The 19,382-nt window shown below is 38.0% G+C and overlaps 1 protein-coding gene across 2 annotated transcripts in view; it reads right to left on the reverse strand.

The window, feature by feature from the left end:
- Nucleotides 1–19,382, reverse strand: part of NME7 (NME/NM23 family member 7) — a 91,001-nt gene that overhangs the window by 29,489 nt on the left and 42,130 nt on the right. For both annotated transcript variants that reach the window (XM_038131864.1, XM_038131855.1), the window contains 3 exons: nt 12,758–12,822; nt 11,894–11,962; nt 8,158–8,259 (listed from right to left, as the gene is read on the reverse strand). In XM_038131864.1, the coding sequence (XP_037987792.1) occupies nt 8,158–8,259; nt 11,894–11,962; nt 12,758–12,822 (236 nt within the window). The remainder of the gene's footprint in view (nt 1–8,157; nt 8,260–11,893; nt 11,963–12,757; nt 12,823–19,382) is intronic.

A 19,382-nucleotide genomic window follows, 5' to 3' on the forward strand; every position in this document is an offset into this window, starting at 1 on the left:
AGGGGGGTATACTCTCGTTTTTAAACAGTATTAAAACCCTCCCACAGGCCAGGTAAATCACATTGTAGTCCAGTGCAGCTGTGAAAAACAAGCCCTGGAGAGAACCCTGCAGACTACCTTTGATCAACCAAGCAGTGCAAAATTATGTTGTATATTTGTCTATACTAGGCTGGTATCACATGATCAGCAGCTATATTAGAAGCCTACCTCTATCTCTACAGCAGTGGGAACCAAAACCTTTCCCTTTAATCCATCTAAGATACCTAAGCAGAGATACAACAAAGATACACTATATTGAAACGTAATGATTTTGTATTATTTAGACACAAACCAAGCAAATGCTGAAAGAAACTAGGCAAGCACTTCTAAAGCTTTGTGTGGTCACTTTTAAAATAAAGTATGAGCCATCAGTATGAGATACTAAATCTGTAACACCACCCTGAAGCATGGCATTTATTCAAAGCTTGGAGAGAACATTACCAGGAAGATCCAATGCAAACAGGGTGTGGAAGCATTCATTTTGCATAACAAGACCTGCAGATGGATAGTTATTACCAAAACTCTGCGCAATCAGAAAAACCCCACCTCCTCAAGGCTGAATCGAGAAATTTATGTAACTTACAGCAGTTATAAGAATCTTGTGTTCATCACAGTTGCTTAAAATAACCAATTCTTTAATAACACACACCTACTACTTTGATTTGTGCTCAGTCTGAGTGCAAAGGGAGCCTTTATGATTTCTAAGCCAGTCTTTCAGTCTTCATTCCCACTTACGTACAGATGCAATTAGTCTTTGTAATTTCAGATCAGATTAAATGTCTTCATGCGTCTGCCGAGCTGAACAATACCAAGGTCTTGACCAAAAAAATTGAGTTTTCTCAAGAAGTAAATATTCTAGGTGCAGCTTAAACCCTTACCAAAATGGCTAGTGCTGTGACACTTTTCAGGGAAAGGCCCAAACATCCAGCTCCAGGATATCCTGGCACATTAGCCATTCTGGAGAGTAACTAGGAAGTCTCAATGGTACTTCAGCAAGTTAAGGAAGATCAGTAACCAGTGCTGTAAATGCTCTGTGGCACAGCCCTGCTTTCCTTCAGTCTCTGGGCTCGTGTTAAGTTTCACTCCTATTGCTAAAATAGGGCAAGTTATTCCAGCCTGGAACAAGGCGAGAGGTATCCCAAAAAAAACCCCCACATTTCCAAGCCAGAGACAGATGACATAAGGGAAAGACAGAAATGCAGATGGGAACCCTGAAGCTTCTGAAGCTCATGCTACTTTCTAGAAAAACATACAGAATCTTTGACAAAATATTGAAACTTCCTGCAAATGTCCAGAAATCAGTTTAAAACATGTCTTGTCATCAGGGGATACTAAAATATAGTGTCAGGTAGCAGAGGAAACTAAAAAAAAAAATTCTACTTCATAGGCTAGAGGGGTTTTGGTAGTCAACTAATTATAAAAAAAGGCATTGCAGCAACTGGAAATGAGATGCAAATATACTCTCAGACCTCTCCCAGAGGGCACAAACACCTTCTCTCCAGAGGACAAAAGCAGCCGACTCTCCAGTATCATGCCTCTGTGGTGGCAGTGGGCCTGGTAATAGACAGTGCAGTATCTTTTATTAACTATTTTACCAAATTACTCAAATTTGGGACAACTGAACTCAAGTCCAGTGAGCGCACATCCAGGATGTGTTTAGGCAGCAACAGTTGCACTGATAACACATGCAAGTTCAGTAGCTCTGGAGCCGCAGACAAGGAGTGGCAGATAAAAGCGGTTTTTTCCAACTGTAACTGCCAACATGCCTCAATCACACTGGATTTAAAGCAGAGTTAGGTCTTGAGGGCTCTGTCAATATTTAGTCTCCTGATGGGGAGACTGTCAGTCACCACTAATAACAGCAAATTTCAATCTAGCCATCAAGAATCAAAGTGAGCCTACAAGCTCCAGCTCCACATGACACTGAACAGCCATCATATGACAGCAACCTTGCGGCAACAACAAGCCACATCTAAAGCAAACCACTTGCAAGTAAAGGGCTCCTCCACTACTACTGCTCTGATTTTTGTTCTAATCTCTGCACAAAGACATATTGCCCTGGGGCTGAAATCCCTCTTGCCATCAAAGGCCTGCCCATCACCTGCTAAGAGTGGCTTGGAAGAGACAGTCTGCAAGAAACACAGCTCTAAGATGGTCAATTCAAAACTGTAAGCAGATCATTTATCCATGCCACTACAAAGCACATACACATGTGCTCAAAGCAAATAGGGCAGCAGGAGTAGGGTGGGTGTCAAGGGCTGCCAGACCTCTGCAGTACATATTCAGAAGCAAAAAAGACATCAGGAGAACTTACTATGATCACTAAATTCGTGCCTGTAAAAATTACTTATTGGATTCTTGACTCTCAGCTGCTCCCAGGGCTACACAGAGCTTTGAGAGGAAGAACAAATAATTATCAGTTTTGTTCCTGGTGCAGCCAGTGCAGACTCTATGCATTTTAAACCAGGGAAAGCAACTCACTGCCACAGGTGTGGTGTTTGGCATCCACAGACACAGGCTTGTCTCTGGCAAGAAACTGTAATACTGTTGGAGGTAAATTTCAAATCATACACCAATATACTGACAGTCTAAAACAGTTGTGACAACTCCTAGTTGCAGTCACATTGCAGCTATGGGTCATTAGAGCACAGCTATCTCAGTACTTCCTTTCTTCTAGATCCCCTGCCTGAGCACAAACAGGTGACATGGAAAAAGGCAAGAGAAGTCCTGAACCTACAGATACCTTAGAAACCAGCAGTGCCCGCTCAGAAAAAGGGGACTGCACTAGAGGGAAGAATGCACCTCCACAGACAAAAACTACCCTGTCTCCCAAGTAAGAGCCTTGGCTCTCTCTAGAACACTTTTTCATTAGACCTGCAGAAGCTAATGCAGAAATTAAAAACTGAAAGGACAGAGTCAGATGATTGACCCTAAATAACATCTAAGCAATTCAATCATGTCTTTCCCATTGCTGGCTTAAACAGTGGGCTATTGTAACTGGTATTGATTGGTCTGTTTGCTACTCTAGCTGGTAACAGTCTGCATCTGAATGAAAGTTTTTGTTTTTATTACATGACTCAGACTATCTGAGCAGATTATCAATTATATTAAAATCTTCTTCATTAATGAGTTAGATTAAAACAATCTTGTTTCTCTTGAAAGACATTATGTACTTCATTGTCAACACTCTCATCAGGGCTCACTAGGCTATAGGGAGACTCCACACTGAAATAGCTATAGAGGTATCACCAGAAAACAAGTACTTGGAAGCTCAAAAATAGCCTTTGTATTCCTTTACATCTTCCACTGAACTATTCTTTATATGATGCAATATGAAAATGAACATGAACATTTTAGGCCTCACATATACCTGTTTTTCACTGCTAGAGGTTTACAGGAGGTCTATAAAAACAAAAATCTTACAGCAACAGCACTCTTTGGCTCATAGCTATCCCTATTTAACTGATGTGATTAAGTGAGGCAGAAAGATATTGAACTTTTTGTCCAAGGTCACACAGTGAGGTCAGGAATGGAGCTAAGGCAGACTCCAGCTGTTTCAGTTCACGGCTTTGTTTTAAACCATCTAATCTCCCTTTCAGCTCTTTCATGCAAAAGTACAAATGACTTGATACTGTTACACTTAGAGGTGCAAATCCCCAGTGTCAAAAGAATGCAGGTTAGGATTTAAAGCAAGCGTATGAAAATCCCCTTTCAGTCCACAGGATGCAGAAATATTGCAGCACATCCCATCACTTTAATAACATCTCACAACAGAAGGGATTTGAGCCATGTTTAGTGTATTGCCAATTCTAAGTAAAAGCTTTTAGGAATACTAAAATTTATGCAGTCAGCCAGGAACATGTAGCTGATGTAGACTCTTGGAATGATGTATTATAACCAGCTTTTTAATTTGCATATGAACAAAGTAAAAAAAAAAATCCAGCAAAAAATACCCCACCTTAATTTCTACAGGATTTTTCAAGTGTTTTATGAATACTAAGTAATCATCCTGACAACTCCATGACAAAATGGTACCAAGCAGTTATTTCAATATAGAAGGTGCACAAAGATGTGAAAACTAAAGCTGTAGCTTCAGACCTAAGTAATAACAAAAAGCCCTCTAACTGCTCCAGAGGCCAAAAATATACAAACATTAGTGAAATGAAATATCAATGCCAGCAAACTCAAGTGGTGACAGGATTCCCTGACCACCTTCCCCTTGTTCCAATGTTTTCCATTACAGATTTTACATCCTGGTCCATGTTAAAGCAAGCCAAATCAATGCAGAATAGGTTGCTTTCTTTTTCTTCCTTACTGAACTTAAAACAGCTTTCTTCATAATACACACTGTGCTGCATTTACCCCTACCCCTCCAAGCATTTCCATTTCTTTACAACAAAGGAGAAACACAACTTCATTTCTGTCAGACTTTGTTCCAGTTAGTAACTTTTACCTCCAAGTAAGAGTGCATACTGAAAGTTTAAAAGACATGTGTTCTGTAAGAATCAGATTTCATTAACTTTTTAAGTTTTACTCTTCCTAGCTTTCTAGAACAGCTACATCTTTGCCATTGGTAATATTTAAAAATTTTTTTCCTTTCAATTTTTTCTCCTTTCTTTTCAACTGCACCAGTAGAAACAGCACCCAGCAAAAAAATGTGTAATTTAAGAACCTGCATAGCAAGATTTGATAGTGTATTTTAAAAAAGGGCTTAAATGATCCAGACACACCAAGAAAATTAGTGGGACTGGAAGTAATTTCATAAACTCCATTCTCATTTGTAATTTAAATATCTGAACAAAAGTTCTCAGCTGCTCATAAGACGTCAGCATTTCAAAGCTTATAGTTTGTGTGCATAGCAGTCTGAGGATGCCTCCCCTCCCTGAAAAGCTGCAGTCTTGTGTGACATTCAGAGACCTTTTTAAACAGCTCTTATTAACATTGGAAATAAACATTTTCAAGATGGCCATCAGCATGACTGCTGGCCTTTTACAGGGGTACTGCAAAAATAAGAGTGAACAGCTGTTTATTACAGCAGATATAGTAATCCACTTCCACTTCCAAGGGCCACATATTAGCCACAGAGGCAAACCAGGACAGAGAGGAAGAGGCACAGAGGGACACCAAGAGCAAGGTATACAAGGAACCTGAGATCTAACTAGAGAATGCAACTGGAAGACAAGAACAAGCATCACAACTGGACTACAGAAAGGCCTGAGCTGTGACTACGAATGACACAAAAGAATGAGCTGCATTCCAGGAGCTGGAGCCACGTGTGATTAAAGAGGCTGACAGCTCACCAATAGTACAGTGAGCCAGGCAGACACTCAGTAGAAAAGTGCCAGCATACAAGAAGGATGCAAGGAGCAGCAGGATCTGCAGATCTGCATATATCCTATGGCATGTACTATCTACCGGGGACAAGTGTTCCACAAGCCAGAAATCTGCCACACTGAGCCCTTCAATCAGACCACAGTAATTTTGGGAGTAAGCACGTTCAGCACAGTTCTTTCCAGCGAAGTATCTTTATCCTATCACCTGCTTTCCAGGTCCAATAGGGCTCTTCACACATGACTACAAAGAGGCTCAAACCAGGTTTTTGTTTAGTTGTCTTCCCTACTACCACAGAGGAGGTTTTAATAAAGTATTTATAAGCTGGTTTATAATCAAGGGTATTTTTGGCAGAGAGCTTTACTGACCTCAGTGCTAACAAACTATTACCTGCTTATAGAAAATAGCCCAGAGTTCCAGTTCATTTTTAGCATTATACACTTGTTATAAATTGTTATCTTAATGAAGTCTAATCCTCAAAATAGAAGAATTCTAATTCTTTCTTCAGCCCTAAACATCCTGCAAAACCAAGAACAGATTGAAAGGGCTGTTAACATTCACACCCAGTTCAGATATCTGATGTGCCACAAAGTAATTATTACATTTGTTATGTATTTAAGATATAATTAACAGAACAGGTGATTGGCAAAGATTCAATATATAAGTCAAATTCCAACACCTTCACTCACTTTCAAATAGCACTTGGCTTGAAAGCAATGACAGTGATTTCAATGGCAGATAAGGTACTCTTTAACAGGAGCAAAAGTGACCCAAATTGGTCCATTTTTGTAGTGAACTTGGTCTTCTCCTGTGTTTTTGAACAGACTGCACACACATCAGAATCTAGCATATGTAAACAGACAAGTTATACAGAGATCCAGATCTCTTAATGATAATGCATTATTTGCATGACACTTAGATGTTCCTTAACCAGTAGAATATCAATCAAGTCCAAATTATCTTCATGGTCTGCATATAACCTCTTTTGGTAATGAAACTGCTGTTATGGTTTCTGCTACTCTTATTGTAGACAAATATTGTAACTACAAAGCCAGGTGTGAGCTTCTCTGGCAATTCCAGTTGGGAATGACAAAAGCCAAGATACCTTAGCCCCTTTATCCTCAGGGACAAGCTACAAACACTATCTGAAGAGACAGATTAATTTCAGGCAATGATTAGTCTTGAGAGCATCTGCAGTTACTGTACATAGGCTTTATGTGCTTTGAGAATCAATTAATTTTCAATTTTTACAGAAAATAGTGCACAGAAATATAACACAGTTGCCTGTCTTCCAAACATACCATTAGTGGAACTGCTCTGAAGTCAGTGTCCAAAACTTACAGCCTGTGCTTTCATTAGAAGCAGGCAGGTACTCATTTTCACTTCACAAGTCAGACATTAAACCATTACCAGGGAAACTCAAACAGCATCACTAAGTCACTGAGGAGCAAGAGATCTGAGAGACAGGAAATTAGTTCCCGCCTCTGTGGTTTTTTTTCTGTTTCCCAGAAAATCCATCAGTTTATACATCCCTCAGTTCCTCAGCTCATCGACAGCTGCTTACACACATTGCATAGTTATTACAGTTTTTCATGTGAGTAAGGAAAACCAGTGAAATTACCCTTATATAGGAACAATTGTCTTTCATAAATAAAAGCCACTGTGATGCTTGCAAGCATAGGTTGATTTTAATGTATCAGGTATTAAACAAGCAGACACATGAAAAGGATGTAATAGGCCCAAATAAAATGACTGCATCTTTGAATGTTTTAAAGACCATTACCTTTAAACATGGAATTTGAACGAAACTGAAACCACTATGTTGTGTACATTACTACTGATATACCATCCTACCGTTAAAACTAAGTCAAATAAATGGCTTATGCTTTGTTTACAAGATGCTAACCCAGTAGAGAAATATTTGAATGTTACCAAACAGAAAAGGCAATAGAGGTTTAGATAATGCCTTTAACCTGTGCTTTCTATAATGAAAACTCTGGATCTGAAGAAAAACATATACTGAATAACTTGTTCTCCCCTTCAAACATTCATCTGTGTGATTATTTTCCAAGAAGATTGGTGACTTTCCTCAAGTCTGCAACTAAAACATTAAATCATAAGAAGAAAAACATACAAACCTTGACTTCACTGCCTGCATCTTGCCTTTCACCTCATTGTTCTTGTGTGTAGAGCAGCCTTCACTGTTTAACAGAAATCTGCAAACGTTTTGAGACAGTACTTACACCTGTCTTCAAATTGCACACAGTATTACACCTATGTAATTATACACCTCAAGAAATTAAAAACAAAAGCTAGAAGCAAACAGGTATGAGAACTTGAACACACTTTTTTGTTTGCTTCCTTCTAAAAAAACAAAGGAGCCTATTCTCCTTTCAGTTTCATCCTAGGAGAATGCCACAGACTGCAGTGAATTAACATGTGATCACACTAGCATCCACAAGGAATAACTGTTCATTCCAGGGCTCTGAAGCCTTGCATTCTTATATTTGTGAACCCTTCAACAGAGATTTTTGCCTAGATAGCTTTCCGTTCACATAAATGTCATCACAGTATTCCATAATCTGGTTTAGGTAAGATCAGAAGGGTTGCTAAAGGATTTGCAAATTGGTCCACCAAGGTCAGTGTTTGACCTCTTATAATAAGGTAATACTGACATGTTTCTAATGAATGCAGCAGGCATGTGGCAGCCAAACCACACTTTGACATTTTAATTCACTTAGCACATCAAATTTTCATGCTTTATTTATCACTCAAGAAAGTACTTACAGGGTCAGAAGGACCACAGAAGTCTCTGAAAACTTTTGAAGGATCGAATTGTCTAATCTCCATTGCTATGCAAGGGCCTGAACACAACTCTGAAACCATCTCCTGGAAGAGAAAGAAGACAGAAAAAAAGTTGAACTCTTTGGGTTTCAGCAAGGGTTGTATTTGTCCCCAAAACAAGGCCCTAACTTACAGGACAGGAACAATTAAGAAATATGCATTTAAGAAAATGAGAACGCTAAACAGATACCATTAGTATTCACCACAAAAGAAATGTTTTCCATTTTGCTACTTGGTTTAGAGGGTGGAAATTGAGAAAAATTGGATATTCAGCTTCAACAGGATTCTGAATAGCATATAATAGCATCCACAATACTTTAAATTCTTTTGTAGGTACATCCTTATTGATCTGGACCTAGATTCCATGGCAATATCTCGTAACTTGTCAAACCAGACTGAATCACTGGAATGCACTTTTCTGGGTTTTAAACCTGAAAAATCATGCTATGTTCAGCCAGTTCCACAGGCAGCAATGTACTTTGCAGTGTTTCCTACCAGAAGCACAGTACACAGCCTATATCTGTTTTCAAATATACACTCGTTTGATGGCTTTAAGTCATTAAAATGTCTCCTGGGCTTTTGGCTCTCTCTGTCTTTTCCTCACAGATTACTACAGAAGCTGAAACACACAAGCAAACAGAATCTGTGCCTGTGGCACAACCTGTTGGGGAAAGGGTCTGGCAACATTCTTGTGACATACTAATACCAAGATCTCAGTTACAGTCAAATCACCTGTTTCCCTGAAGTCTCCAGGAGAGTAAAGAGACATTTTGAGCTCTGTGTGGGTGATGAAGATGGGTCTTAGTTTTCATAAGCTTAAATTAACTGTGGGCATTAGTACCAATTTGGAGTTTGTTAATTAGAAGTATAGGTTTCACAAGCAGAAAGAATCTATTTTGATGTTCTAGTCTGACTTCCTTTTTTAAATCATGCCCTTATAATTGCATACTTGTCTAGAAATCTGGACAGACAAGTTTTAAAAAAATCAAGACAATTAAAGGAATCAAAACCAATGAGGAAAGACAAAAGGACAAAACATGCACAGAAAGTAAGGGAGGATAGGTTAGGACTGACAAGGTTCTGCAATCCTGCCCAACAGCCACATGCAGATCAAAGATGAACCATGGCAAAGCATACAGAGTGGATGAAAGAGCAGAAGGAAAACAACAACTAAGTCCTTCTCTTCCTTCTATGAACTGCGACAGAAAATAAATACACAAAGACTCCGAGTCAAGCAGCACTGTTCCAAAAGCTGCTATCCTCATACTGGTTTCCATACTGAGAATGTGTGCCTAAGCTCCCCTCTCTGAATTTTATCCCATGCCTCTATCATCAATCAGATCCTAGGAAATTAAGTTAGAAGTATTCCTTAAGGACATGAAAAGAGTGCAGACTAGCTTCATACTCTACAACATAAATAAATATTTTAATTCCAAAAACTGTTTTACCACCAACAAATTCTCGGTTCAAAACAGGTCAAAGAGCCACGAATTTCATTCTGCTAAGAAACAGTAAACAGTTCCTCCCTCTTTTATTGTTTCTGTCTCAGCACAAACATCCCACCAGCAACACCGAAAAACATCACCAAAGTTATTCCTTTGTTACTGCACAGAGCTGAGACCTGAAGACCAGCTGCCACCAGGTACAGCAGAGGCAGTTGGTTCTGTGTCAGACAAGCCTGATGTATTTACGCAGCCTCATCAAGTCCAGAGCTGAGTCTAAATTGCAGACAAGGTTTGTCTGGTGAGGCTTCCAGTTACAGCTACATCAAATTTCCACTGGCAAATAGTTTATTCATCAAATAGCATGGTTTGTGGTCAGCCAGAACCATTCCTGGAAGTGGATCAAGCTCAAGGATTTCTGATTAACAAAGTGGATTCTGAGCTGAAATAATCTCACTTCTTTTTCCCCATTTTCTATTCTGGCTAGAGTAGGAAATACAAAGCAAAACAGCACAAAAATTAAGCAACAGTATGTAAAATCCCATGTAGGAGATACTAACAAAGCTAAAATTTTGGGCAATTGTACAGTTTTCTCTTTTCACAGAGTACTTTATATACTATGTCAAACCTTTATCTGACTGGCAAGAAATAACCAGAATAAAAGGACTCTGGATGCTAGTATCTTTTCTGCTGAGTTATTTTGGAATGATAAATAAAATTTAGATCAAAAAGAGATGGTTCTGAGTCACATATAGAAGTGGTCATATTCTTTCTCCAATGTCCTATTTTGTAACACACAAATTTGGACACATCCTATTTGGACTGCACTGACAATATCCATTGCTGTTCCCATGTGTGTCTTCTCCAGAACCCTCTACCATCATAATTAGCTTTTCTATGCTTTCCTGCTTTTCAGATATTGAGTGCATGAAAATATTAATTTGATTTCTTTTCAACTGAGTCAATCTAGCACATAAAACCTGCAGAACGGAGCCCCAGATTCTCACTTTTCTTGACATCACCTACAATGCATTTTATTTATTGACTTACTTTGTTTAAATGTCACCTTCCCTTCTGAGTAACTCTCCAAATAAATTATATAACTAAAATTTGCAACTTGTTAGAGGGTTAGAGATTGTGCAGCCCAAGACCTGCAGAAAATGGTAGAGAATTTCCCATTTTGTTCAAAGCAGAGACTTTTGCAGCACTACAGGACTCCTCAGACCCTGAAATATTGGTTAGATACGTCCATTTTTAAATTCTGCCCCAAGTATGCCTGTTCAATTCCCTTTGGTACTTGTCAAAAATGATGTTCAGAGGAGGCCTTATGAGTATTCCCCAATCTGAGAGTGAACTAACAGCACTCCTAACCCATTTAAAGACAAATCTACAAACCCTGTTGAAATAAGCTAGACTGAACAATCATAAAGGAGGAAAAAATAATAAAAATTTCATTTTCAGACTAATATTAGTAAATATATAGAAAACTTACAATAATGTAACCATTTAAAAATTAAGGACAATTTGCAACATAATAGCATGGCAGTGAAGCTAAACTCATTACTATGAGTAAATTTCACAGTAAAGTAAAAATTACTATGAGTGAAATGAACCAAAAACCTCTGAGAGAAGGTGATCCAGAAATACAAGCTCATCTTCCTGTATTCCCATTGTTCTGTCTGCAGTCAGGAAGTTTTACATGACAGTACAAGAAAGCACAATACAGTAGAGAGTCTCAGATGTCCACTGGGATTACAGCATATCTCAAACTTCTTATATTTTCTGAATATTTACGAAAGTCAGATAAATAAACCAAATAATAGTTCAAGATGTCATTAGGAAAGCCTCCAACACAGCCGCCTCATTGTAAATAAAATGGTAAGTATGTATTTTGGTCCAAGCCACTCTTACAATATCCAATCAAACCAAATGCAGGTTTGATAGAGTCTCATAGCTCAACATCAATAAAATAACTTTTCTGGAGCAAGCCGGGGACATGACACTGTTGTATTTTACAAATTTCTTGGTTGAACAATTTTTATGAAAGGTCTCCTTGATTATGACACACATAACACAATTCTCACAGCGAATTAATTTATTTGAGAACAGACCAGAACTGTTCAATACCAGGTTCATAAAAGAAACTACATCACAATCCCAAGCAATAAGAAATGTCGTAATTTCCTCACTTGAGCATATTTTATTTTTAAACAGATTCTTGTTAAACTTATGCTTACCAGGTATTCAGGGACCACGCCTTTGTAAATCTCATAAAATTCTTCCACATTTGGACGCTCCATGTTGAACTAAAAAAAACAAAACTTTAACCAGTCTATATTAAACAACAACAGCAATACATAGACACCTATTCTTAACCAGCAAACATTCAGAATCCTCTAACTTTTACTAGGTAAAAGGAATGGCTTTACTACTGCAATAGCAGCAGTAGTTGTCAGCAACTTAGTGATAGCACAGGCAACATAACACACAGTATCTTCTTCCACATCAAACACAAGTAGACAATGTAGTGTTGGCTGATCCCACTAAGAAAGAGACTATTCTTCATTTCTGATAGGGATTTGAGTGATAGGAGAATGTCAGATCTCAAGACTTTCACCACAACTGAAGGGCAGGACTCTTGGGAACAATGTCTGTGCCAAATCCCTTCAACTGCTGAGTGTATTCAGGGTGTCAAAATCCCTCAAGTACCTTTAAAAGCATTCCCCATAATTCATACTAAATATATATTTTAAAAAAATCGTAACAATAGTTTAATTAATCTTAGCTAGTACATTTTGTAAAGATATCTCAAATTGCTCCAGAAGAGACAGATATAATTACCTCCCCTGCTAAATATAGGGAAACTCAGATACAGGGAAGTGAAGTGTCTTGCCTCAAGGTCACCAAGCAAACAGAAACAGATTAGGTGATCAGTCAGATACCAATACACAAATATCACCAGGACGATGCTGATTCCAAAACACTGCTACAGCCTGCACAAGAGTTTTATACTGCAGGAAGACACTTGTGCACTGCTATGACGTGCATACAGCACTACTCCAACTTCTGTTTATCATAAAAACACACAAAAGGAAACCTACCATCTGCAAAGCTGAGATTTCAAATCCTTCCTTGAGGATGGCTTTTATAATCTTTCCAGAAAGCCCTGAAGAAACATGGAAAATACAGTATTCAATCTCAAAAAGCAGATTTTACAACTGAAAGATATTATGTCAATATATTGCTTATTCTCAAACTGAAAAAAGTGATTGTGTAATGCTTGAGAGGAAGCAGAGAACAGGGCTGAGTTCACACACTCTATGTTCTATATGAGCTTACATGTTGATGGTTTCAAATAATTGAATTCCATGCAGCTGTTGAAAAGCATTTCTACCAAAAAAGGTAATTAGTGAAGACTTTGCTGTTCTCAGATCAACTGCAAAACACCCAGTTGCTGCAAGACCAATATTTATATTCTTAATGAAGACCCACTGGGAATACTGATGCTTAATCAGTCATCAATTCAGAGCACCAGCTGTCTTTTTCTTTTTGCAGGTCCTACTTTAAGCCAGAAACAATGCAGGATGATAACAAATGTTGCCAATAAACTAGCACAGGAGTTCATGTCTTCTATGGGAAAATCACATTAGTGCAAAATAACCTATTCTTTCAAAGTTTACAGCTCACAAATATGCTATTGCTGATGATACTGCTTGCTTATTCTCTCCAGAACACATCCTCAAAGACTGAATGATATTGTAAAACAAAACATGGAACTTCAGAAAACAAGGACCACTGATTTTCCACTGAATGTATATTTTAGATTTGCCTGTGCTTATAAGATCAGGCAATTTTGGAGATTATGTCAGCCAAGCACAGTACTCTGTATGAGTGAATTTCACAGAATCATTGTTTTTTTATAGAACACAAATGCCTGTCCTCTAGCACAATTTGTGAGAAACTACCAATTTCTGGACATTTATCTAGAAAAGAATTAATCACAGAAGAATACCCTGTAATGAATGACAACAGCAGGATGTGACTCCTGGTCATCAGATCCTTTTATTAAGTAGTCTTTAAATTGCAGGATATTTAGCACTGCATAAATTTAGGAGATGAGAATAAAACAAAGCTAGTATGGAAGTTATAGCATGCTTGAGATACAGCCTACTAATACCTGTGGCATAGGACTGGGGAGCTTCCTACCACATTAAAAGGTCAGTGGAAACTCTGAGTAAATGAGACTGAGGGTTGAAAGGCTTTCAAAAATTGTATTTGCAAATGAAAATTTAAAAAAAACCATGTCTCTGAAATATTTGCTACCATGTTTTCACACCAAAGTTTGTGTGGAAAAGCCTTCCCTCTACAAAACACCGCATATTTCTTCCAAAAATCTTCCAACTCCAGAAGAGAATGTTGAGATTTCAGTGCATACTCAGTCCATGCAGCTCTTTGTGTTTATAGAACATAGAAACAAGCAGAGGGAAATACAATGCCTGTCCCACTATACTGTTCCACCATGTTTTGGTGAAAGTTTCCTTTTAACACTACTGTGAACCCAGAGGAAAAAAAATCCCATTTTTTTAAGATTAAAAAAAAAAAAAAAAAGCAACAGCAAAATGAAGGATCTTGGACATGTTAGCCCAGGAAATGGAAGACCACATCAGAGAGAGAACCCAGAGCTCTGATTTCTTTTTGTCCACCCTGCTGGAAAGGCTGAGCAGCTCAGATGCTTCCAACACAGATTCCACTAAGGCAGTGAGCCTTCAGTCTTGTTTTCAGAGATGAATGGGCAGTTTGCAAAAAGATCAAGTGACTGGCTGGGAATCATTCAGGAAACTAATAAATAAATTGAATAAATAAATGAATTTAATTAATTAACTAATTAAATATGTGAATGAGCATAAACATTTCCTCATTCTCAATCTTCAAAGACAACACTCTGGTCAACTGCTTCACCAGAAACCAGCAAAGATGAAGAAAGGGCACTGGCAGATAAATGGTCACTGTCACTTGCAGGGAAAAATCTATGAGAAAGGTAAGAGACAGCTGCTTTGCCTGACAGATGTCCATTTATTAGTCAAGAATGGGCTACTTGCATAGACATTCTAAGCCAGCAAGCATCTAATTAAAATACATCAAGTTACGGGATATTATGGAGATCTGCTTTTTACAGAACTTTTGTCTTCAGCAGTTTTACAACCTACAAATAAAATCCATATTTTAGAGAAGCAAAAAGGGAGACTATTCAGCTTTCTGGACTGTTTCTCTACTGAAGTTACTAAGACCTATCTCTTCTGTAGAGAGGAGATAGTCTTCTTTAATGATAGAAATGACAGTAGGAAGGTATGTTGCATAAAGGTCTTTAATGCAAGGTTTATTTACTAAGTGTGATAAATCTATCAGGATTTTTCCTCTACATTATATTTCTGAGTTCACTCTCACTCATCAGAGCAGCAGAGCACTTTGTTGCTCCAGACAGATTGCCCATATTTACAACATCCAAAAGGCTCAACCAAAGGACTTATTGTCACCATTCAGATAGATCGACACCTCACCCACAAAATTCAAAGAGCCTTGATGAAAAAGGGCCATGAGATTTCATTTATGTTTGTAAAGCAGGATGTTAGCTCCATTTCCAAGATGTGGAAATTGGGGCAGAGGAGCATAAGCAAGTTGCCAGTGACAGCGCAGATCCACAGATCCAGTGACTTGCCCTCCCTCGTCCCAGTTTAGGCAATCCATGTATCATTCCTCCTAGGGACACTTTCCTTTCAAATTCTACCTGAACCAAAATAGAAACAAAAAGACAAAGGTAATCCCCAAGCAACAAAGAATGCAAGCTCAAGGCTCAGTGGCTCAGCTTGGGATCTGTCTGAGGCTTTCAGCCAGTTACATGACTGAACTGGGACCTATCCTCTTCTTTGAGGGCAGATAAGGCTTAGGAAAACATGAGCTAATTAGAGTGCCATTTCAGCAGCTTTCAACAGTTCTTTTCAACTTTAAAATCCAAATATGTAGTGAAAAAACAACTTTCTAAGGACCCTTCAAAAAGGGTCAGTGGATGTTTAAAATGTGATTACATTAAGAACACCAATCAAAGCCACAGATTAGGCACCAGTTATGATGAATTTTCAGTCTCAAAGCACAAAAGAACCCCAAGCATTACTAAATACAACTGAGGGAATTTAACACTAATCCAAGCAAAAAGAGTGAAAGAAAGGGAGCACAGGCACACACTTTTTGTCTGCTGGGCAGCATTATGTTACTACATACCTAGTACAGGACATAATAATTTTCCAATATAGTCAGAAATAATTTTCCAATATATTTTATTCAGGTAAAATGATAAAGTACCAAGACTTCCTCAGTTACATTAATATTATACAACTTGTTGCTTTACAACATACAGTATTTGAAAATTTCTTTCATTAAGAAACAGAAAGTAGCAGGGAAGACATCAGACCGAAAAATGTTACCACTGTTTGCAGAATTATGCATTGGGATAAAACAAAAGTTTAATGCAAGTCACTTTTAACTTTAATCAATGAGCCACAGCAGCTGTGCTACTGGGACCTTTCAGTCCCAGCACACTATGAACCACCAGTCCTAGGAGTAGGAATTTTACATTCTCTTCCCTTTCTCCTTGACCTGTTTCCTAATTTAACCATTCCTCTGTTAAAAGCTCATTAAGCAAGATAGCAGACTGCTTCCAAAGCAAGGCAAGAACTAGATTCCTTATCTCAGCCTCCATATGTCATTTTTTTAATCCTTCCAATAATTAAAAATTATTCCTCTTAAACATCAGGGGGTTTTTGACAGGAATACAAAAACTGCCATGACTGATCAGACTGATGATCCACCTCATCCAGTAACACATTTCTAAAAGTAACCTGTACTGGGTGCTTAACATATTACTAACTATAAGTAGCAATTTAATTTCATGTCCTTTTCTGAACTTTTGAAATGCAATTTTGCTTCACAGTATAATGAAATAATCTGATTCTTTACTGCCAAGTGGTAAGGTCCTATTTCAAAACTCCAGAGAATCACAATCAGGCTTGACTCCAAGCAAAGTCCTTTTTGAACTCTAGAAGATGGAGAAGTGGGATTTAGAGTTGGGCCCTCCTGCAATGTATTTCAGTTGAAGTTCTTGCTAATCTTTGTTTCAGACAACATTGAAAAACACTGGGCAGTAAGTAAATGACAAACGTCCTTCACAAAAAGTGCACTTCATCCTATCAGTTGGTCATCCTATACCCTGAAGAAGAAGGTTTCTCTCTTTTCTTCTTTTTCTACTTAGGAATAATACAACTCTAGGGATTTTTACTATGCAGCATAAATACACCATTTCCAGACTCCCCAAAAGTTTGGTCATGGTGATAATCTATAATTATTGGTCTCCCAGCCCCACTGTGTACTGTGTGAAAAAGGATATGAAGTCATTTTTGCACCTGTGCTCTGGCACACCAGGGAATGACAGAGGTTCTCCTGAGTGACACACTCTGGGCCAGCAAAGGAGAGGGGGACCTCAAAAGCCACCCAGGCTAGTGATGATGAGGCAAAGAAAAGACCAGTGGATACAGATGGAAGAGAGAGGAGCATGTGAGGAAATGCTGAGAGAATATTGTTCATAGTGATAGCTTCCAGGATTTTCCATCATCCCCCATTCTGTCTAGGTACTGTATTAAAGGAGAACCTCAAGAAGTTTGAAGGGCAGTTTTACAGACATTTATGGAGAACTTTGTCAACACTGCAGCACTGGTGAAAACCTTTACAGAAAATATTCATTTTAAAATACTACAAGATAAAGGAGTGAAAACAAAGATATCACCATGGCCTTACTAGAAAATAGAAGTCAGGATACTGCTAGCACAAGAAAAATTATGCATGCAGATATTAAATCTCAGGCGGCCTTGAAACCAGAACGACTAAGTGTGTGACGCAGCTGAGAGTGGGAACTGACAGATTCAAAGGGGGTGAAAGGTTCAAAAGCTTAATTTCAGCTGCAACTTTCTGAACTGCTATGGACAAGTCAAGACCACACATGTGAATGCCAGACAGGGCATTATAAGATGCAGAATGACAAAAATACATAGGGGAAAAAAAGGTATTCTGGGAATTCTTGCATGGGAACAGATGGGAAGAGTCACACTTAGCATTCAGATACAAAGGCCCATAGAGAAATTCAAGGTGAAATTCAGACTACACAAAGTATCCAGCAATTTGGCTGGGCAGTGTGAGCCATTGGAGAAGAGAATTTGAAGAAGAAAGCAATATTATGTAGAAAAGTCAATATTTGTGCAACAGTTACGCTGAACTCAAACCGACAGCTGCAAAAAACCCCCAAAACCCAGAAAAGCTTTGTTTTCTGTCTTTCTTTGCTCTTGTGTAAAGAGAAAGTTTCAAAAGAAATATCCAGTTTGCTTTGCTCTTTTTTTCATGATGTTCATTACTTTGTACTCTTTCAGCACATCCAATCAGATTTTATTTTTCTTTCAACTTAAGAAGATTATGGGCAATCATTCAGGCTAGTAGAATGTTTCTATAGCTATAATGAGTTTAATTTATTTTTGTTTATTTCTTAAGTGTGAACAAAACAAAATATTATATTTTAGCTGAGGCTGTACCACTGGATTATATGAAGATATTCAGTATTGTAATTCAAACCATTCACAATCTTAGTAAGATTTCTTTCCTTTTCTCTGGTTATCCCTGTTGAACACTGTGCATGGGACTTCTCATTAATGGCTACGGCTACAGAGAGGAAGTGGTTAAAATTACTCCTTGGAATGTGCATTTGCCCATAATTACAAACAATAACTTTAATCTACTATTTCACTGTCAATTAAATTAATTCTGGAGGTTAAAATCTTCATGAGATCCCCTACAATATGGAAAGTTCACAATCTCACTCTTCTAGAACAATAGTAAATACACTGTAAGGTCTACTATTATTTTCCACTTGGCAAAAGACTATCACATATTCCTATATTCTGTGCCTTGGCTGTTTTCAGATTCAGTATCTTGCCTTTCTCCTCTCTGATTTGAAAAGGGCAGTAAAAGAAGATACTTCAACATATTTACCTTTTGCTCCAAGGTACAGTGAGTTAGATTAGGCATGGCCACATTTTTTTCATTTTTCTAAAATGTTCTCAAATATTTCTGGTAACTTCAGGTTCTGTTACACCACTAAACATCAGGCCAGTGATACACTACAAAGTATCACTATTCCTTAATGATTACATTAAATCTTCGTTCTTCTAAATTAGTAAATATGCTCATATTTTGTAAATGTACTTACAGAAAGCTGTATATCCCTGTCCTACCCATCTCAGGTTAAATAAATTAAACCCATAAAGCTTTCATTGGCTAAATCTCTTATTCTTTTGCTCTCTTTTTCTGTTCTTCTTGAAACACAGTGCCCAGAAACTGGATACGATAAACTAGTTGGATTTTCATTAAGCAGAATTAGTGGGTACACAGTGAACACAGATTGTGCCTGTTTCATCACTATACCAACAATTTCTCAAACTTTTCACTGATACTCTGCCAGTTCTTCTTTATTTTATATCTTTGCATTTATTTTCCCTTCTCCACACTAGTGTTATGCAGTTTATATTCAGTTTCATCATCTTTGCATCACATAATTTCTGTAATTCATCATGAATGTTCCGTTCACAGAAATATACTGTTCACATCCTTCAAAATTTCAGTAGGCACCCG

The sequence above is a fragment of the Motacilla alba genome, chromosome 1 (assembly GCF_015832195.1).
Source record: "Motacilla alba alba isolate MOTALB_02 chromosome 1, Motacilla_alba_V1.0_pri, whole genome shotgun sequence".
Taxonomy (NCBI): Eukaryota; Metazoa; Chordata; class Aves; order Passeriformes; family Motacillidae; genus Motacilla; species Motacilla alba.